Below are 22190 nucleotides of genomic sequence, written 5' to 3'. Positions count from 1 at the left end.
AGAAAGTCAAAACTTCTAAACGCTTGTCAAGTTCTTCACTCTTTTCCACGACCTTCCATAGCTCAGTGCATGGAAGTAGTAGGGTTGATGGTTGCAGCAATGGACATAGTTCCTTTTGCGCAAATTCATCTAAGACCATTACAACTGTGCATGCTGAAACAGTGGAATGGGGACTATACAGACTTGTCTCCAGTGATTCAAGTAGATCAGAAGACCAGAGACTCACTCCGTTGGTGGCTAACCCAGGATCACCTGTCCCAGGGAATGAGCTTCCGCAGACCAGAGTGGGTCATCGTCACGACCGACGCCAGTCTCTTCTCCCGATAAACATTCTGGAACTGGGAGCGATATTCAATACTCACAGGGCTTGGCCTCAACTAGCAAAGGCCAGATTCATAAGATTCCAATCAGACAACATGACGACTGTTGCTTACATCAACCATCAGGGGGGAACAAGGAGTTCCCTGGCGATGAGAGAAGTGACCAAAATCATAAAATGGGCGGAGGATCACTCCTGCCACCTATCTGCGATCCACATCCCAGGAGTGGAAAACTGGGAGGCGGATTATCTGAGTCGTCAGACATTCCATCCGGGGGAGTGGGAACTCCACCCGGAGATATTTGCCCTGTTGACTCAATTATGGGGCATTCCAGACATGGATCTGATGGCGTCTCGTCAGAACTTCAAGGTTCCTTGCTACGGGTCCAGATCCAGGGATCCCAAGGCGACTCTAGTGGATGCATTAGTAGCGCCTTGGGCCTTCAACCTAGCTTATGTGTTTCCACCGTTTCCTCTCATTCCCAGGCTGGTAGCCAGGATCAAACAGGAGAGGGCTTCGGTGATCTTGATAGCTCCTGCGTGGCCACGCAGGACTTGGTATGCAGACCTGGTGAATATGTCATCGGCTCCACCATGGAAGCTACCTTTGAGACAGGATCTTCTAGTACAGGGTCCATTCGAACATCCAAATCTAGTTTCCCTCCAGCTGACGGCTTGGAAATTGAACACTTGATTTTATCTAAGTGTGGGTTTTCGGATTCTGTGATAGATACTCTGGTACAAGCCAGAAAACCTGTAACTAGAAAAATTTACCATAAAATATGGAAGAGATATATCTGTTGGTGTGAATCAAAGGGATTCTCATGGAGTAAGATCAAAATTCCTAGGATCCTTTCCTTTCTCCAAGAAGGTTTGGATAAGGGATTATCAGCGAGTTCTCTAAAGGGACAGATTTCTGCTTTATCTGTCTTGCTACACAAACGACTGGCAGCTGTGCCAGATGTTCAAGCTTTTGTTCAGGCTTTGGTCAGGATCAAGCCTGTTTACAGACCTTTGACTCCTCCCTGGAGTCTGAATTTAGTTCTTTCAGTTCTTCAAGGGGTTCCGTTTGAACCTCTACATTCCATAGATATCAAGATGTTATCTTGGAAAGTTCTGTTTTTGGTTGCTATTTCTTCTGCTAGAAGAGTTTCTGAGTTATCTGCTCTGCAGTGTAATCCGCCATATCTGGTGTTCCATTCAGATAAGGTTGTTTTGCGGACTAAACCTGGTTTCCTTCCAAAGGTTGTTTCCAACAAGAATATTAACCAGGAAATAGTTGTGCCTTCTTTGTGTCCGAATCCAGTTTCAAAGAAGGAACGTTTGTTACACAATTTAGATGTAGTCCGTGCTTTAAAGTTCTATTTAGAAGCAACAAAGGATTTCAGACAAACGTCTTCTCTGTTTGTCGTTTATTCTGGCAAGAGGAGAGGTCAAAAAGCTACTGCTACCTCTCTTTCCTTTTGGCTGAAAAGCATCATCCGATTGGCTTATGAGACTGCCGGACGGCAGCCTCCTGAACGCATCACAGCTCACTCTACTAGGGCTGTGGCTTCCACATGGGCCTTCAAGAACGAGGCTTCTGTTGATCAGATATGTAAGGCAGCGACTTGGTCTTCCCTGCACACTTTTGCCAAATTCTACAAATTTGATACTTTTGCTTCTTCGGAGGCTATTTTTGGGAGAGAGGTTTTGCAAGCCGTGGTGCCTTCCGTTTAGGTAACCTGATTGGCTCCCTCCCTTCATCCGTGTCCTAAAGCTTTGGTATTGGTTCCCACAAGTTATGGATGACGCCGTGGACCGGACACGCCAATGTTGGAAAAAACAGAATTTATGCTTACTTGATAAATTACTTTCTCCAACGGTGTGTCCGGTCCACGGCCCGCCCTGGTTTTTTAATCAGGTTTGATTAATTTCTTTCTTTAACTACAGTCACCACGGCACCCTATAGTTTCTCCTGTTTTTTCTCCTGTCCGTCGGTCGAATGACTGGGGTGGGCGGAGCCTAGGAGGGACTATATGGACAGCTTTTGCTGTGCTCTTTGCCATTTCCTGTTGGGGAAGAGAATATTCCCACAAGTTATGGATGACGCCGTGGACCGGACACACCTTTGGAGAAAGTAATTTATCAGGTAAGTATAAATTCTGTTTTTCTACTGGCTATTGCTTCGGCACATCGAGTTTCTGAGATGGAGGCCTTGCAATGTGAGCCTCTTTACCTAGTTTTTCTTGCTGATAAGGCTGTTCTTTGCTCTGGGTTGGTTTTCTCCGTAAGGTTGTGTCTGATCGCAACATTAATCAGGAGATTGTGGTTCCTTCCTTGTGTCCTAATCCTCCTTCGAAGGAACGATTACTTCATAATCTGGATGTGGTTCGGGCTTTGAAATTCTATCTTCAGGCCATGAAGGATTTTAGACAGACTTCGGCATTGTTTATTCTGGGAAGTGTAGAGGGCAGAAGGCTTCTTCCATTTCCCTATCTTTTTGGTTGAGGAGCATTATACGCTTGGCATATGAAACAACGGGACATAAGCCTCCTTAGAGGATTACGACTCATTCAACTAGAACTGTGGCTTCATCTTGGACCTTCAAGAATGAGGCCTCTATGCAGCAGATTTTTAGGACGGCTACCTGGTCCTCCTTACATACTTCTTTTTTTCAAAGTTTTACAAATATGATGTTTTTGCTTCGACTGAAGCAGCTTTTGGGAGAGGTTTTGCTGGCTGTGGTGCCCTCAGAATAGGGTCAGTCTCTCTTTTACCCTCCTGTTTTCATTCAGTGTCCTCTAGAGCTTGGGTATATGTTTCCCACAAGTAAGGAATGAAGCCGTGGACTCTCCTCATATTAAGATGGAAAACATAAATTATGCTTACTTGATGATTTCCTTTCCATCTGTATGAGGAGAGTTCACGGCCCCCGCCCGTTTTCTCCGTTGGGCGGACCAAAATTTTCTTCTTCTGGCACCATATATATTGTGATATTTCTCCTACGGTTCCTTGTTCCCTCGGCGAGATGAGGGGAAGGTATTTAAGCCTTTGGCTGGGGTGTCTTTGCCTCCTCCTGGTGGCCAGGTTCTGTATTCCCACAAATAAGGACTCTCCTCATACAGATGGAAATGAAGTTATCAGGTAAGCATAATTTATGTTTTCTATTTTCTATAGGCCTACAAAAAGCCTATTTTTTTATTTTATATATTCCTATGGCACCACCCCACAGAAAATATCTCCGGTTTGCAGTAAATGGTCAGCATTTGCAGTTTGTGTGTGTCTTTTTTTAGAATATCAACAGCACCAAGAACCTTCACAAAGATATTGTTTCCATTGTTAGCAGAAATCCAGAAACAAGGTATTTCTTCTTCACTAACTAGACATTTTTCTGGTGGCATCTACGGTACTATAGGCATAACTAAATACACACACAGTCCTGCAAAACTTAAGACTTTGGATGGTTAGTCAAGAAGAAAGAAACCTTGTAGATTGAGAAAGTTTGATCTGTCTGAGTGCCCTCTTCAGTACACGCAAAGGTCTAGTTTTTACTTCCTCACGAGAAGTTCTAAGAATTAAAGTTCTTGTTACAAATTCAGAAATACAAATGGTTAACAGTAAGACAATGGATGTAACTGTTTGACCAGCTCATTTCTTCCATTCATATAGTCAAATTGGCTCGATGGAGAACCAGACCATTCCAAACACACTTTCTGACACACTGGCAGAAAGGTGTATCCACTGATGCTCAGGATTCCTTTTCCAAAGTCCCTGAAAATTCATCTCAGATGGTGACTGAAGAGCAAAGATCTTTCTTAGGGAGTCTCATTAACTCAGACCAAGTGTATAAAAGTCATCATGGACTCCAGTAGCACTGGCAGGGGTGCAATCTGCAGGCAAGTTCATGTTCAAGGGATTTGGTGTCCGGAAGATTCTAAACTTACAGCAAATATTCGGGAATTAAGCAGTCTTTCAAGCCTTATGTGCTTTTCATCAATTTCTTCAGCATCAGTCGGTAAGGATTCTGTCAGACAACAAGTTTCCTACATCAACTATGAAGGGGGACTCAGTTTGGCAGCTCTACAGGATGTGGAACCCATTTTCAAGTGGGATCAAAAGAATCAGTCCTACCTTACCTCAGCTCATCAGCTGGGACAGCAAAACATAGTTGCAGACTTTCTTAGCCGGAAGAAGGTCCTTTCAGAACAGAATAGTATCTAAAAAGAGATTTCTTTTACAAGATACCACGAGTCCATGGATTTCATCCTTATGTGATATCGCCTCCTGGTCAGCAGGAGGAGGCAAAGAGCACCACAGCAGAGCTGTATATATATAGCTCCTCCCTTCCCTCCCACCCCAGTCATTCTCTTTGCCTGTGTTAGTGATAGGAAGAGGTAAAGTAAGGCTTTACAGTTTAAAGAACAAATTTTCTTTAATGCAAGTATATCTAAGGATGTTTCTTAGACTGATGAGACTCGGGGTATGCCGCAGCTTTCTCCCCAAACATCACAGCCTTTAACGCCCGCTCAGGCGACGCCGTGTTCTTCAACTGCGTCCGCTTCATTCACTCTATAGGATATGGCTGCAGTTATGTCATCCACTCTTTCAGAAGTTTTATCTAAGTTGCCAGGGTTACAATGCAAACGCAGTAGGACAGAGGCCCATGTGGTCCCTGCGACTTTTGATGCTTTGATGGTGATCTCCGATGTACCCTCCCAGGGCTCTGAATTGGGGGGTATGGAGACTCTGTCTGAGGGGGAACTGTCTGACTCAGGAAGTGCATTGCCCCCGACAGATTCGGACGTAGTGTCCTTCAGGTTTAAGCTTGAACACCTCCGCCTGTTGCTACGGGAGGTTTTGGTGACTCTGGACGACTGTGACTCTATTGTGGTCCCGCCAGAGAAATTGAGTAAGATGGACAGATACTTGGAGGTTCCTTCTTATTCCGCCGTTTTTCCGATTCCTAAGAGAATTTTGGAAATTATTGCAAGGGAATGAGAGAGACCGGGTATCCCGTTCTCCCCTTCCCCTATTTTTAAGAAAATGTACCCTATAGCTGACACCATTCGGGATTCTTGGCAGACAATCCCTAAGGTGGCGGGAGCTATCTCTACCCTGGCTAAGCGTACGACTATCCCTATCAAGGACAGTTGTGCTTTCAAAGACCCCATGGATAAGAATTTGGAGGGTCTTCTCAAAAAACTCTGTTCATCAGGGGTTCCTATTACAACCGGCGGCCTGCATTGTAACAGTCACGACTGCGGCTGCTTTTTGGTTTGACGCCCTAGAAGAGTCTCTTAGGACTGAAACTTCTTTGGAAAAAATACAGGACAGAATTAAGGCCCTTAAGCTGGCTAATTCTTTTATTATGGATGCTTCCTTTCAGATCACCAAATTAGCGGCTAAGAGTTCAGGATTCTCCATCTTAGCACGAAGAGCCTTATGGTTAAAATCTTGGTCTGCGGATGTGTCCTCTAAATGCAAGCTTTTGGCTATTCCTTTCAAGGGAAAGACCCTGTTTGGGCCTGACTTGAAAGAGATCATTTCTGACATTACTGGAGGTAAGGGTCACCTCCTCCCTCAAGATAAGACATCTAAGCAAAGGGGACGACAGAGTAATTTTCGTTCCTTTCGAAATTTCAAGGGAGTCCCCTCTTCCGCTAAACAGGAAGGGAATTATGTACAAGCCAAGTCCACTTGGGGACCCAACCAGGCTTGGAACAAGGGTAAACAACCCAAGAAGCCTGCTGCCAAGACAGCATGAAGGGGCGGCCCCCGATCCGGGACCGGATCTAGTAGGGGGCAGACTTTCTCTCTTTGTCCAGGCTTGGATAAGAGACGTTCAGGATCCCTGGACACTAGAAATCGTGTCTCAAGGGTATCAGTTGGAGTTCAAAAATTCCTTCCCCAGAGGAAGGTTTCTTCTTTCACGATTGTCTGTCGACCAGATAAAGAGAGGCATTCTTACGCTGTTTAAGAGATCTCTCCTCCATGGGAGTAATATGCCCCATTCCAATACAGGAACAGGGGCAGGGGTTTTACTCAAATCTCTTTGTAGTTCCCAAAAAAGAGGGAACGTTCCGACCCATTTTAGATCTCAAAAGTCTAAACAAGTTTCTCAGAGTTCCATCCTTCAAGATGGAAACTATTCGGACCATTCTTCCATTGATCTAGGAGGGTCAATATATGACTACCGTGGATCTAAAGGATGCATATCTTCATGTTCCTATCCACAGAGATCATCACAAGTTCCTGAGGTTTGCCTTTCTGGACAAACATTTTCAGTTCGTGGCCCTTCCTTTCGGTCTGGCCACGGCACCCAGAATTTTCCCAAAGGTTCTGGGGTCTCTGCTGGTGGCTCTCAGGCCGCGGGGCATTGCAGTGGCGCCTTATCTGGACGATATTCTGATTCAGGCGTTGTCTTATCAACTAACAAAGTCTCATACTGACATTGTTCTGTCCTTTATAAGGACTCACGGGTGGAAGGTGAATCTCTAGAAAAGTGTTCACTAATTCCACAGACAAGGGTTCCTTTCCTGGAAACTCTAATCGACTCTTTATCCATGAAAATCTTTTTGACGGAAGTCAGAAAGTTAAAGATTCTGAATACATGCCGAACCCTTCAGTCCAATTCTCGGCCGTCAGTGGCTCAGTGCATGGAGGCAATTGGATTGATGGTGGCAGCAATGGACATCATTCCGTTTGCTTGTTTTCATCTCAGACCTCTACAACTGAGCATGCTCAGACAATGGAATGGAGATTATGCAATTTTGTCTCCTCAAATAGATCTGGATCAGGAGACAAGGGACTCTCTTCTATGGTGGTGGTCGCCGGATCATCTGTCCCAAGGTACATGCTTCCGCAGACCCTCATGGGTGATAGTGACAACGGACGACAGCTTGATAGGATGGGGTGCAGTCTGGAACTCCCTGAAGGCTGGAATTGAGAATATTCAATGCACTTCAGGCTTGGCCTCAGTTGGCTTCGGCCAAATTCATCAGATTCCAGTCGGACAACATGACGACTGTAGCTTACATCAATCATCAGGGAGGAACAAGGAGTTCCTTGGCTATGACAGAAGTAGCCAAGATAATTCAGTGGGCGGAAGCTCACTCTTGTTATCTGTCAGCAATCTACATCCCAGGAGTGGACAACTGGGAGGCGGATTTTTTGAGCAGGCAGACGTTTCATCCGGGGGAATGGGAACTCCATCCGGAGGTCTTTGCCAACCTGGTTCTCAGATGGGGCAGGCCGGAGCTGGATCTTATGGCGTCTCGTCAGAACGCCAAGCTCCCGAGATACGGATCCAGGTCCAGGGATCCTCAGGCCGAACTGATAGATGCCTTGGCAGTGCCTTGGTCGTTCAACCTAGCTTATGTGTTCCCTCCATTTGCTCTCCTTCCCTGGGTGATTGCTAGAGTCAAACTGGAGAGGGCTTCGGTGATCCTCATCGCTCCTGCGTGGCCTCGCAGGACTTAGTATGCCGATCTGGTTGACATGTCATCTCTGCCGCCGTGGAAGCTTCCACTGAGGCAGGACCTTCTCATTCAGGGACCCTTCCATCATCCGAATCTAATTTCTCTGCAGCTGACTGCTTGGAGATTGAACGCTTGATTTTATCTAAGCGAGGGTTCTCTGATTCGGTCATTGATACCTTGATTCAGGCACGTAAGCCTGTTACTAGAAAAATTTACCATATGATATGGCGTAAATATCTTTATTGGTGCAAATCCAAGGGCTACTCATGGAGTAGGGTTAGGATTCCTGGGATTTTATCTTTTCTCCAATAAGGATTGGAGAAAGGGTTGTCTGCAAGTTCCTTAAAGGGACAGATTTCTGCTTTGTCTATTTTGCTACACAAGCGTCTGGCAGATGTTCCAGATGTTCAATCCTTTTGTCAGGCTCTGACTAGAATCAGGCCTGTGTTTAGACCTATTGCTCCTCCTTGGAGTTTGAATTTAGTTCTTAAAGTTCTTCAAGGGGTTCCGTTTGAACCTATGCATTCCATAGATATTAAGTTATTATCTTGGAAGGTTTTATTTTTGGTTGCTATTTCTTCTGCTCGCAGAGTTTCTGAGCTTTCGGCATTACAATATGATTCTCCTTATCTTATTTTTCATTCCGATAAGGTAGTGTTGCGTACCAAACCTGGTTTTCTTCCTTAAGTTGTTTCCAACAAAAATATTAATCCGGGAAATTGTTGTTACTTCATTGTGTCCTAATCCTTCTTCTAAGAAGGAGCGTCTGTTACATAATCTGGACGTAGTCTGTGCCTTGAAGTTCTACTTACAGGTGACAAAGGAATTTCGTCAATCATCTTCATTATTTGTTGTTTTTTCTGGGAAAAGTAGGGGTCAGAAAGCTACGGCTACCTCTTTCTTTTTGGCTGAAGAGTATCATCCGTTTTGCATATGAGACTGCTGGACAGCAGCCTCCTCAACGAATTACGGCTCATTCCACTAGGGCTATGGCTTCCTCATGGGCATTTAAAAATGATGCTTCTGTTGAACAGATTTGCAAGGCTGCAACTTGGTGGTCTCTTCACACTTTTTCCAAATTTTATAAATTAGATACTTTTGCCTCGTCCAAGGCTGTTTTTGGGAGAAAGGTTCTTCAAGCAGTGGTGCCTTCCGTTTAGGTTCCTGTCTTGCCCCCTCCCATTCATCCGTGTCCTATAGGTTTGGTATTGTATCCCATAAGTAAGGATGAAATCCGTGGACTTGTCGTATCTTGTAAAAGGAAATTTATGCTTACCTGATAAATGTATTTCTTTTACGATACGAGTCCACGGCCCCCCTTGTTTTCTAAGACAGGTCTTTATTTTTATTAAACTTCAGTCACCTCTGCACCTTGGCTTTTCCTTTCTCTTCCTAACTTCGGTCGAATGACTGGAGTGGGAGGGAAGGGAGGAGCTATATATACAGCTCTGCTGTGGTGCTCTTTGCCTCCTCCTGCTGACCAGGAGGCGATATCCCATAAGTAAGGATGAAATCCGTGGACTCGTCGTATCGTAAAAGAAACAAATTTATCATGTAAGCATACATTTCCTTTTTCCTTCAGATCATCAGAAGATGGGGCTATTGGGGAAATAGACCTTATGGCAAATCATCAGAATCCTCAAATCACTTTTTCAGCATGTAGCCATCACCAGGCAGTCTGTGAATGGATGCATTTGCCCAGAACTTAAATGTTCATCTGGCTTATCTCTTTCCTCCACTGGGATTAATTCCATCCTCGGCTCCTGCACAGATTTTACAAGGAGAAAGGGATGTTTATCCATATTGCACCTTACTGATCAAGAAGACCATGGGTCCCCCTTCTGCTTCAGCTAGCAGCTAAGATTCCTTGGTTATGTCCAGAAATTCCAGACATCCTCAACCATTGTCCACTCCTTTTAACCTTGTCATCTCAAATTGCATCTAGAGACATGCCTGAGTGGGCAAGATTTAGCTTTTTAAACCATCCTCCTCAAGTCATTCTGTCTGTTACAAGCAATCAAGTTATCTACTTCAAAAACACATATTGCAGAATTTGTGAATCTTTCTCTACATGGATGTCGGAGAAAGTTTTCTCTAGAAGATGTTCAAATTTCTCAGTTCAGTTTCTGCTTGACTGTTATGAACAAGGTCTTTCTCCATTGAAAGTACAAGTATCAACAATTTCTTTAATATACTGAGTCGGGACTTAGCATCCCATTGTAGTCAAGTTCTATTAAGCCTTGATACATATTCATCCAATTGTCAAGGTTCATTGCCCTGTCCTTGTACTGAATAGCTTGATGACTGCCCTTTTTGAATCCTTGCAATCGGCATCATTGTGGAATTTAACTGGTAGCAATTACCTCAACAAGACTGGTATCTGAACCCTTCTTGGTTTTCCATCAGTATATCGTTATCCTTTGACGGATCCAGAGTTTCTACCCATAGTAGTGTTAGACTTCCTTTCCTCTAAGGACATTGTTCTGCCGTCCTTTTTGTACAAAGTCAAAGCATGTTGATGGGAAACCATTTTATACCTTGGATTTGGTACAAGGTTGTTTAGACTAAGGAATTCAGAAGAAAATAAAAATGGTTTGTTATTCTAGCTGGGGATAGTAAAGGTTATCCTCCAGCAAGGGCTACTATTTCATATTGGATTACACAGTGTATCTAAGATCTAAAAGTTAAATTACTTGCCAATACTATCTGGGCTAAGGACACACTCCACAAGGACAGTCTACATCATGTGCATTTCAGAATGATGCAACCATTTCCAATATCTGTCAAGCTGCTGTAAAGAAAACTCACACATTTGTCTCACATAAGTAGGATGTCTTGCATTCATCTTCCACTAAATTTGGAAAGCAGATTCTGTGCTCTGTTTTAATTAATCTATATTTGTGTGCATTTATTCTTTCCCATTCCCTATTGTACGTGCAATGTACTGCTTGGTATACTCTCGCCTGGTAAGTATTGGATAGGTTGGCCAAGATAATTAGAAAGTAAATTATAAAAACAGAAATTTCCATAGCTTGGCCTATAACCTAGACCATACCATGTTTTCCAACATTTTTATAGTCTCTCTATTCCTATGCTGTTCAGAACTAGTATTGAGGATAGAAGCTCAGGTAACTTAAATTGTTAAAAGGGTTATGGTGGTTTCTGTCCATTCCCCCTTCGGAGAGGGGATCTCACCTGGTAAGTATTCTCTAGGTTATAGGCCAATATATATTATTTATTTATTTTTATTTTTTTCGAATTTTCCCTTCTCCTGTATCATTTGACAGCCATCAAACAATCCCAAAACGCATATATGTAGCTGGGGCCACTTGTGCATATAAAGAGCGTGCATATTCTAATTTTTTTTGTTGTTGATTGTAATTTAATATATTTGCACTGAATGGTCTGCGGTAAATATGAACTTATCCAGCTCTTTCTAGACTACTGTGAGATGAAGTGGAGAATGCTATGTGTGATTTTCATTACAAATCTATCTAAATGTCCTGGGAATGAAAAGTAATAGATTGTTGAATACTTGTATGGCATTAATGATTATCATCTTTTGTTATTTTATATGAAAAAAAATAAAAATTGCACATTTTGCTCTATATAAATCATAAGATAAATTAAGATACGTTAAGAGGTTGGGATTTTGCGTATATATTTTCAGAGGAACAATGGGATTAAGGTTGTGTTTTTTTTTATTTATTTTTTTTATATCGTATCAACTTTGTATGTGTTTATTTTATAACATTTTTGCTACAATGAGGCATGTTTTGTCCAGACACAAATTGAATTTTGAGAACTGCAAAACCAAGCATCTGTGATATCTTCTCGATGGCAAAACTACACAAAATAATCTCTCAAAAAAGAGAGAGCATGACATTGTGAATGCATCAATGGAATTTATTTACTAAATTATCTAACATTGCAGTCATAAATATACAACCTTTGTGCTACATAATATAAAAACCTAATCCTTATGTCAGGCTATATAACCTTTGAATAGATTATTCCTCAAAAAGCATTTTATTTAAATAAAAAATCGATCTATATAATTATTATTATTATTATTATTATTATTTTTTTATTTATTGATTTTTATTTACTCTGTAATCTTCCCTCTTTATTTTTAGGTTTTTGTTATGTGGAGTTTGATGACCTGGAATCTCTTAAAGAAGCCTTGACATTTGATGGTGCTGTAAGTTCTTCTTTAATGCAATGATATAGATAAATATCATATTTGTTATGGTTTATTCAATCTATTTGCTTTCATCTTTAAATAGCTATTAGAGGATCGCGCTCTCCGAGTCGACATAGCAGAGGGCAGAAAACAAGACAAAGGTGGCTTTGGCTTCAGGAAAGGCGGGACAGATGACAGAGGTGATTTTAATTTGCTGATTGAATGTATTAACTGAATACATTTTTAGTTTTTTAATTTGTCATGGTAACATCATTGGTTAAAATGCTTAATAAAAAATAGTGTGGGAATGCATTTTTGCTAACATTTTGAATGAGTTAGAGGAGATGGTTTACTTGAAATGTTTGCCTTTCATATCTGCATATTAAACATGAGGCTGTATATTCCTTATTTTCTCCAACATAGGTGTGTCCGGTCCACGGCGTCATCCTTACTTGTGGGATATTCTCTTCCCCAACAGGAAATGGCAAAGAGCCCAGCAAAGCTGGTCACATGATCCCTCCTAGGCTCCGCCTACCCCAGTCATTCTCTTTGCCGTTGTACAGGCAACATCTCCACGGAGATGGCTTAGAGTTTTTTAGTGTTTAACTGTAGTTTTTATTATTCAATCAAGAGTTTGTTATTTTGAAATAGTGCTGGCATGTACTATTTACTCAGAAACAGAAAAGAGATGAAGATTTCTGTTTGTATGAGGAAAATGATTTTAGCAACCGTCACTAAAATCCATGGCTGTTCCACACAGGACTGTTGAGAGCAATTAACTTCAGTTGGGGGGAACAGTGAGCAGTCTCTTGCTGCTTGAGGTATGACACATTCTAACAAGACGATGTAATGCTGGAAGCTGTCATTTTCCCTATGGGATCCGGTAAGCCATGTTTATTACGATCGTAAATAAGGGCTTCACAAGGGCTTATTAAGACTGTAGACTTTTTCTGGGCTAAATCGATTCATTATTAACACATATTTAGCCTTGAGGAATCATTTTATCTGGGTATTTTGATATAATAATATCGGCAGGCACTGTTTTAGACACCTTATTCTTAGGGGCTTTCCCAAAGCATAGGCAGAGCCTCATTTTCGCGCCGGTGTGGCGCACTTGTTTTTGAGAGGCATGGCATGCAGTGGCATGTGAGAGGAGCTCTGATACTTAGAAAAGGCTTTCTGAAGGCGTCATTTGGTATCGTATTCCCCTTTGGGCTTGGTTGGGTCTCAGCAAAGCAGATACCAGGGACTGTAAAGGGGTTAAAGTTCAAAACGGCTCAGGTTCCGTTATTTTAAGGGTTAAAGCTTCCAAATTTGGTGTGCAATACTTTTAAGGCTTTAAGACACTGTGGTGAAAATTTGGTGAATTTTGAACAATTCCTTCATGTTTTTTCGCAATTGCAGTAATAAAGTGTGTTCAGTTTAAAATTTAAAGTGACAGTAACGGTTTTATTTTAAAACGTTTTTTGTACTTTGTTATCAAGTTTATGCCTGTTTAACATGTCTGAACTACCAGATAGACTGTGTTCTGAATGTGGGGAAGCCAGAATTCCTATTCATTTAAATAAATGTGATTTATGTGACAATGACAATGATGCCCAAGATGATTCCTCAAGTGAGGGGAGTAAGCATGGTACTGCATCATTCCCTCCTTCGTCTACACGAGTCTTGCCCACTCAGGAGGCCCCTAGTACATCTAGCGCGCCAATACTCCTTACTATGCAACAATTAACGGCTGTAATGGATAATTCTGTCAAAAACATTTTAGCCAAAATGAACACTTATCAGCGTAAGCGCGATTGCTCTGTTTTAGATACTGAAGAGCATGACGACGCTGATAATAATATTTCTGAAGGGCCCCTAACCCAGTCTGATGGGGCCAGGGAGGTTTTGTCTGAGGGAGAAATTACTGATTCAGGGAACATTTCTCAACAAGCTGAACCTGATGTGATTGCATTTAAATTTAAGTTGGAACATCTCCGCATTCTGCTTAAGGAGGTATTATCCACTCTGGATGATTGTGACAAGTTGGTCATCCCAGAGAAACTATGTAAAATGGACAAGTTCCTAGAGGTGCCGGGGCTCCCAGAAGCTTTTCCTATACCCAAGCGGGTGGCGGACATTGTTAATAAAGAATGGGAAAGGCCCGGTATTCCTTTCGTCCCTCCCCCCATATTTAAAAAATTGTTTCCTATGGTCGACCCCAGAAAGGACTTATGGCAGACAGTCCCCAAGGTCGAGGGAGCGGTTTCCACTTTAAACAAACGCACCACTATACCCATAGAGGATAGTTGTGCTTTCAAAGATCCTATGGATAAAAAATTAGAAGGTTTGCTTAAAAAAAAAAAATGTTTGTTCAGCAGGGTTACCTTCTACAACCAATTTCATGCATTGTCCCATGAGCTGATAAAGGCGGTCGATAGTGATTCTCCTCCTTATGAGGAGATTATGGACAGAATCAATGCTCTCAAATTGGCTAATTCTTTCACCCTAGACGCCACTTTGCAATTGGCTAGGTTAGCGGCTAAGAATTCAGGGTTTGCTATTGTGGCGCGCAGAGCGCTTTGGTTGAAATCTTGGTCGGCTGATGCGTCTTCCAAGAACAAGCTACTTAACATTCCTTTCAAGGGGAAAACGCTGTTTGGCCCTGACTTGAAAGAGATTATCTCTGATATCACTGGGGGTAAGGGCCACGCCCTTCCTCAGGATCGGCCTTTCAAGGCAAAAAATAAACCTAATTTTCGTCCCTTTCGTAGAAACGGACCAACCCAAAGTGCTACGTCCTCTAAGCAAGAGGGTAATACTTCTCAAGCCAAGCCAGCTTGGAGACCAATGCAAGGCTGGAACAAGGGAAAGCAGGCCAAGAAACCTGCCACTGCTACCAAGACAGCATGAAATGTTGGCCCCCGATCCGGGACCGGATCTGGTGGGGGGCAGACTCTCTCTCTTCGCTCAGGCTTGGGCAAGAGATGTTCTGGATCCTTGGGCGCTAGAAATAGTCTCCCAAGGTTATCTTCTGGAATTCAAGGGACTTCCCCCAAGGGGGAGGTTCCACAGGTCTCAGTTGTCTTCAGACCACATAAAAAGACAGGCATTCTTACATTGTGTTGAAGACCTGTTAAAAATGGGAGTGATTCATCCTGTTCCATTAAGAGAACAAGGGATGGGGTTCTACTCCAATCTGTTCATAGTTCCCAAAAAAGAGGGAACGTTCAGACCAATCTTAGATCTCAAGATCTTAAACAAGTTTCTCAAGGTTCCATCGTTCAAGATGGAAACCATTCGAACTATTCTTCCTTCCATCCAGGAAGGTCAATTCATGACCACGGTGGATTTAAAGGATGCGTATCTACATATTCCTATCCACAAGGAACATCATCGGTTCCTAAGGTTCGCATTCCTGGACAAACATTACCAGTTCGTGGCGCTTCCTTTCGGATTAGCCACTGCTCCAAGGATTTTCACAAAGGTACTAGGGTCCCTTCTAGCTGTGCTAAGACCAAGGGGCATTGCTGTAGTACCTTACTTGGACGACATTCTGATTCAAGCGTCGTCCCTTCCTCAAGCAAAGGCTCACACGGACATTGTCCTGGCCTTTCTCAGATCTCACGGATGGAAAGTGAACGTGGAAAAGAGTTCTCTATCTCCGTCAACAAGGGTTCCCTTCTTGGGAACAATAATAGACTCCTTAGAAATGAGGATTTTCCTGACAGAGGCCAGAAAAACAAAACTTCTAGACTCTTGTCGGATACTTCATTCCGTTCCTCTTCCTTCCATAGCTCAGTGCATGGAAGTGATCGGGTTGATGGTAGCGGCAATGGACATAGTTCCTTTTGCGCGCATTCATCTAAGCCCATTACAACTGTGCATGCTCAGTCAGTGGAATGGGGACTATACAGACTTGTCTCCGAAGATACAAGTAAATCAGAGGACCAGAGACTCACTCCGTTGGTGGCTGTCCCTGGACAACCTGTCACAAGGGATGACATTCCGCAGACCAGAGTGGGTCATTGTCACGACCGACGCCAGTCTGATGGGCTGGGGCGCGGTCTGGGGATCCCTGAAAGCTCAGGGTCTTTGGTCTCGGGAAGAATCTCTTCTACCGATAAATATTCTGGAACTGAGAGCGATATTCAATGCTCTCAAGGCTTGGCCTCAGCTAGCGAGGGCCAAGTTCATACGGTTTCAATCAGACAACATGACAACTGTTGCGTACATCAACCATCAGGGGGGAACAAGGAGTTCCCTAGCGATGGAAGAAGTGACCAAAATCATTCTATGGGCGGAGTCTCACTCCTGCCACCTGTCTGCTATCCACATCCCAGGAGTGGAAAATTGGGAAGCGGATTTTCTGAGTCGTCAGACATTGCATCCGGGGGAGTGGGAACTCCATCCGGAAATCTTTGCCCAAGTCACTCAGCTGTGGGGCATTCCAGACATGGATCTGATGGCCTCTCGTCAGAACTTCAAAGTTCCTTGCTACGGGTCCAGATCCAGGGATCCCAAGGCGGCTCTAGTGGATGCACTAGTAGCACCTTGGACCTTCAAACTAGCTTATGTGTTCCCGCCGTTTCCTCTCATCCCCAGGCTGGTAGCCAGGATCAATCAGGAGAGGGCGTCGGTGATCTTGATAGCTCCTGCGTGGCCACGCAGGACTTGGTATGCAGATCTGGTGAATATGTCATCGGCTCCACCTTGGAAGCTACCTTTGAGACGAGACCTTCTTGTTCAGGGTCCGTTCGAACATCCGAACCTGGTTTCACTCCAGCTGACTGCTTGGAGATTGAACGCTTGATCTTATCGAAGCGAGGGTTCTCAGATTCTGTTATCGATACTCTTGTTCAGGCCAGAAAGCCTGTAACTAGAAAGATTTACCACAAAATTTGGAAAAAATATATCTGTTGGTGTGAATCTAAAGGATTCCCTTGGGACAAGGTTAAGATTCCTAGGATTCTATCCTTCCTTCAAGAAGGATTGGAAAAAGGATTATCTGCAAGTTCCCTGAAGGGACAGATTTCTGCCTTGTCTGTGTTACTTCACAAAAAGCTGGCAGCTGTGCCAGATGTTCAAGCCTTTGTTCAGGCTCTGGTTAGAATTAAGCCTGTTTACAAACCTTTGACTCCTCCTTGGAGTCTCAATTTGGTTCTTTCAGTTCTTCAGGGGGTTCCGTTTGAACCCTTACATTCCGTTGAAATTAAGTTATTATCTTGGAAAGTTTTGTTTTTAGTTGCAATTTCTTCTGCTAGAAGAGTTTCAGAATTATCTGCTCTGCAGTGTTCTCCTCCTTATCTGGTGTTCCATGCAGATAAGGTGGTTTTACGTACTAAACCTGGTTTTCTTCCAAAAGTGGTTTCTAACAAAAACATTAACCAGGAGATTATCGTACCTTCTCTGTGTCCGAAACCAGTTTCAAAGAAGGAACGATTGTTGCACAATTTGGATGTTGTTCGCGCTCTAAAATTCTATTTAGATGCTACAAAGGATTTTAGACAAACATCTTCCTTGTTTGTTGTTTATTCCGGTAAAAGGAGAGGTCAAAAAGCAACTTCTACCTCTTTCTTTTTGGATTAAAAGCATCATCAGATTGGCTTACGAGACTGCCGGACGGCAGCCTCCCGAAAGAATCACAGCTCATTCCACTAGGGCTGTGGCTTCCACATGGGCCTTCAAGAATGAGGCTTCTGTTGATCAGATATGTAGGGCAGCGACTTGGTCTTCACTGCACACTTTTACCAAATTTTACAAGTTTGATACTTTTGCTTCTTCTGAGGCTATTTTTGGGAGAAAGGTTTTGCAAGCCGTGGTGCCTTCCATTTAGGTGACCTGATTTGCTCCCTCCCTTCATCCATGTCCTAAAGCTTTGGTATTGGTTCCCACAAGTAAGGATGACGCCGTGGACCGGACACACCTATGTTGGAGAAAACAGAATTTATGTTTACCTGATAAATTACTTTCTCCAACGGTGTGTCCGGTCCACGGCCCGCCCTGGTTTTTTTAATCAGGTCTGATAATTTATTTTCTTTAACTACAGTCACCACGGTACCATATGGTTTCTCCTATGCAAATATTCCTCCTTAACGTCGGTCGAATGACTGGGGTAGGCGGAGCCTAGGAGGGATCATGTGACCAGCTTTGCTGGGCTCTTTGCCATTTCCTGTTGGGGAAGAGAATATCCCACAAGTAAGGATGACGCCGTGGACCGGACACACCGTTGGAGAAAGTAATTTATCAGGTAAACATAAATTCTGTTTTTCTTAAAGCAACATTAAATGTATGTGGTTTGTAGCACCACATAGTTATCATACTAGTGCAAAAGTAATGTTAACTGGTGGTTTGATGAAGGATAGAGTTAACTGTTTAGCATAATCTGTTAGCCACAAATCAAAGACCCAGGGTAGTTTGCTTCTTTCAGTGGAGCCGGTTGTACTATTTGGCTGTACTGTTTTTGAAGAGCTGTAAACCTATGTTTTCTGTCCCTTTAACCCATTAAGTACCAAGGATTGCTGATCTCATTCTATTTTTGGATCATTGGCAACCATTTATGTAGTTTCAGAAACCAAATCTCCAACCCCCCATTTTCATTAGTTCATAATCTGACAAACTTAGATATATTTAAACTAAATTTAGTTAAATTAATACTTCGTGTTTTACCTGTACATTGAAAAGTTTTTTTTTTTTTTTTTCAAACACCATACCCTGTAAATAGTGAGACCACCTGTTGAAAAGTGGAAAAGGAAAAGCATTTCTCAGAAATGAAGTTGCAGTTTAACACAACTTTGTTGGTCTGTCCCTTATTAAATAACGACTCTCTCTACTTTATTCTACAATTGGGTGCACCAAATCCGAATTTTTTTTGGGGGGATGAAGTTGAATTTTATATTCTCGCTATAGATTTTGTTTAAAGGGATATGAAACCCAAAAATGTTAAAAAAAGTTTCCAATCAAATTTCCTTTGTTCCCATGGTATTCTTTGTTAAAGAGATACCTGGGGGGGTGTCTAGAGCAATATATGGCAAGAAATAGTACTGCCATCTAATGCTCTTCTAAATGGTTAACATTTTTCGCAAAATCAACAAGAAAATGGCTTGGATGGTTCAAGGGCTTGTAGGTAAAAATTTTGGCGGTGTTGTCTGTCTTGCAAGAACCATTACTTAAGCACTTATAATTTTAAACTATAACATTAACTGTCATGACTATAATAGCATGCAAAAAAGTTAAAGGTCCGGTGTACTGTGTTTATCCCCCCCCCCCTTTAATGATCCATTAAATTGTTTAAAAATAGCTCATTTACTTTCATTTTGTTATTTGAAATAGCTGGTTTTGAATGTTGTATCCCCAATCATTGCTCACTCCTAGGTCACTTCACGTGCATGAGCTCAGTTATCTATATGAAACACATGGACTAATGTCCCCTAGTGGTCAAAATGCATTTAGAATAGAGGCAGTCTTAAAGGTCTAAGAAATTAGCATATGAACCTACTAGTTTTAGCTTTCAACTAAGAATACTAAGAGAAAATAGCAAAATTGGTGATAAAAGTAAATTGGGAAATTGTTTAAAATGACATGACCTATTTAAATCATGAAAGTTTTTTTTAGACTTGACTGTCCCTTTAAGTAACAAACAGAGGTGTTCAAGCTTAAACCTGAAAGAAACAACTTCAGTATCAGCCAAATGAATTACACTGTCTGAGTCTGAGATTTCACCCTCAGATGTTACCGAAGTATCTTCCTCCTCAGATTTCTGTGAGGGGACATTCGGAATAGCCACTACTGTCAGCATGGGAAAAGCAAACAACGCATCAGATACCGCTGAGGACATTAGGGAAGCGATGTCTTGCAAGGTAACTCCAGGTGGCATAATAGAGGAAGCACAGGGCACTGGCTGTGTGGCCAATACATTTTGGGACGCTTGAGGAGAAACTCGGCATTTCTTGAACATTGTCAGAAGACTCCTGAACAGCATCCACCTTAAACAATGTTGGCTCAGGAAAAAGTCTATCCCTGTAATGTAAAGTTCTCTCAATACATGAGGAATAAAAAAGGGATTGGTGGTTCCACATTATCATCAAAATATAAAGAACATGTATCTTGCAGGGCCTCTTGGTCCATATTTATTCACCAATAAACAGGATAAATAGATACTTATTTTATTTAGACGATACCCCACAAAAAAACCGTTACTGTTACTTTAAATTTTAAAACGAAACTGCTATATCCTTCTGCAATAAAAATATAAAGTAGCACAAAAACCATTACGGACAACCTCTACACCTCAGCTTAGCTTTGCTGAGGTGCTTACCTGCCTGACTGAAAACAGAGTGATTATCCTGCTAGAAAATCCGGACTCAACTGCTATTTTTCTGTAAAATGAAGACCGGTAACAGTTATTCAGCTAATGTCTGACGCAGCTATTTCTCCGCTCCGGAACACAGGAAGTGAAGGAGGAAAAAGACACGCAACAGAAAATGACGCCTCAGTTAACCCCACCCATCGTGGGCGTTAAGTTAACCTCCAGATCGGCTAAAAGTATTGCCAAAAAACACCACCTCTGAGCCATAAATCTCCTCATCAACAGTGCCTGCTATTTCTGCCAATAATAAAATGATCCCCCTAGCAATAGGTGAATGTCTCTTGTCCCACAATCATATTGTAAAGTGCCATCCTTTTTATTTTCTGCAATGTGTCCCAGAAATAATAAAGTAGTACTTACCTTTAGATTTCTGCCAGGCAGTATGGCAGCTCACTAGGTTTGAGAGGCCAGTTCCCTCACATGGACCTGTGTATAAAAACAAAGACTGGGTAATCTTACTCAGGCTTGCACGATTAGGGCAGCATTAAATACATGAGGCGCAGTGAGGATTGTACCCCACAAGTTCCCATTGCTTGAAAGCCACCATTGCTCTACTGAAGAGACTGATATGGACTACGGGCTACACCCTAGGACAAAGCAGAACAATCTTGCACTGCTTGAAAAATAATAAAATCTTGCTTGAAGAATCTTCTTTCCAATACCTAACTTTACCACTTCCCTGCTCTAACGTAGGCAAAGAGAATGACTGGGGTTGGAGGAAAGGAGTTGATATTTAACAGCTTTGCCGTGGTGCTCTTTGCCGCCTCCTGCTGGGCAGGAGTGATATTCCCAATAGTAATTAGATGATCCGTGGACTCGCCGTGTCATTAGAAAGAAATAATACTTCAATGGATTAATTGATATAGACGTCAACAGATACATTTATACTGAATGTGCATTTGGCTACATGTAATTTCTGCTTGGACTGTAACTTGAAGTGTGGTTAGTTTGTCCAAAATAGGCACCCTAGAATACATTTTCTTTCCTATGACATGGAGAGTCCACAACGTCATTCCAATTACTTGTGGGATTTTCTTCATAAATGGAGAGTCCACAGCTTCATTAATTACTTTTGGGAATTCAGAACCTGGCCACCAGGAGTAGGCGGACACCCCAGCCAAAGGAATAAATTTTCCTCCTACTTCCCTCATCCCCCAGTCATTCTTTGCCAATCGTCACAGGAGGTTGGCAGAGAAGTGTCAGAAGTTTTCGATAGTCTCTTATGGAGGGTAGTACTCTTCGGCATGGGACCTGGCGTTTTAAGTAGTCCTGTCAGCCTCTGTGGGAGCATGGGTGAAAGTTATAGTCCAGAGATGCAAGGAGAGTCTTTCTGCGAAACCATCCTGACTCATATTAACAGCTCCACAAGCTATCAGCGTTGATGAGTTTCGCTGCCTGCTTTTTTTCTCTCAAGGGCCGTGTTCCTGTTCCACTGCGTAGATTCCGGTAAAATCGTTTTTTTACTTTCATCATGGATGTATTGTAATTTCAACTGTTTATCCGAGAGGGGTTACATCCTTTCGGGTTAACTTTAACATAGGGTCTCAGTGAGGCTCCTTTTGTATCTAGAAATCAAGGGTTAATATCTACTGAGGGGGAATTAGTGAACAGGGGGGTTTATAATCATGGTAGGTAGAAGGGAAGCGGTTTCGCTCAAGTCTATGAGTAAGCGGCAAGATGATTCACGAGCCGATCCAAGCAGGGTTCCAGATGTCCGGATAGCACAAAACATGCGCCGTATGCAGCAGCGTGGTGCCAACCACAAGATGGCCGAGCCAAACAGAAAACAATCAGGGGAAAAGAGTAGGCGGCACTCCAGTACTTCAGTTTAAAAAGACAACAACACTCGTAGTGCAGAACATGATCAGAGGAGGAGGA

At 42.6% G+C, this 22190-nt stretch overlaps 1 protein-coding gene across 1 annotated transcript in view; it reads left to right on the top strand.

The window, feature by feature from the left end:
- EIF4H (eukaryotic translation initiation factor 4H) overlaps positions 1-22190 on the top strand; it is a gene marked incomplete in the record, with an annotated part of 210739 nt that overhangs the window by 46045 nt on the left and 142504 nt on the right. Inside the window, 2 exon segments of the mRNA XM_053707493.1 lie at positions 11916-11980; positions 12066-12162. Of these exon segments, the coding sequence (XP_053563468.1) occupies positions 11916-11980; positions 12066-12162 (162 nt within the window).

The sequence above is a fragment of the Bombina bombina genome, chromosome 3 (assembly GCF_027579735.1).
Source record: "Bombina bombina isolate aBomBom1 chromosome 3, aBomBom1.pri, whole genome shotgun sequence".
Taxonomy (NCBI): domain Eukaryota; kingdom Metazoa; phylum Chordata; class Amphibia; order Anura; family Bombinatoridae; genus Bombina; species Bombina bombina.
The sequence above is the reverse complement of the archived record's forward strand: the minus strand, read 5'-3'. Positions and strand labels throughout refer to the sequence as shown.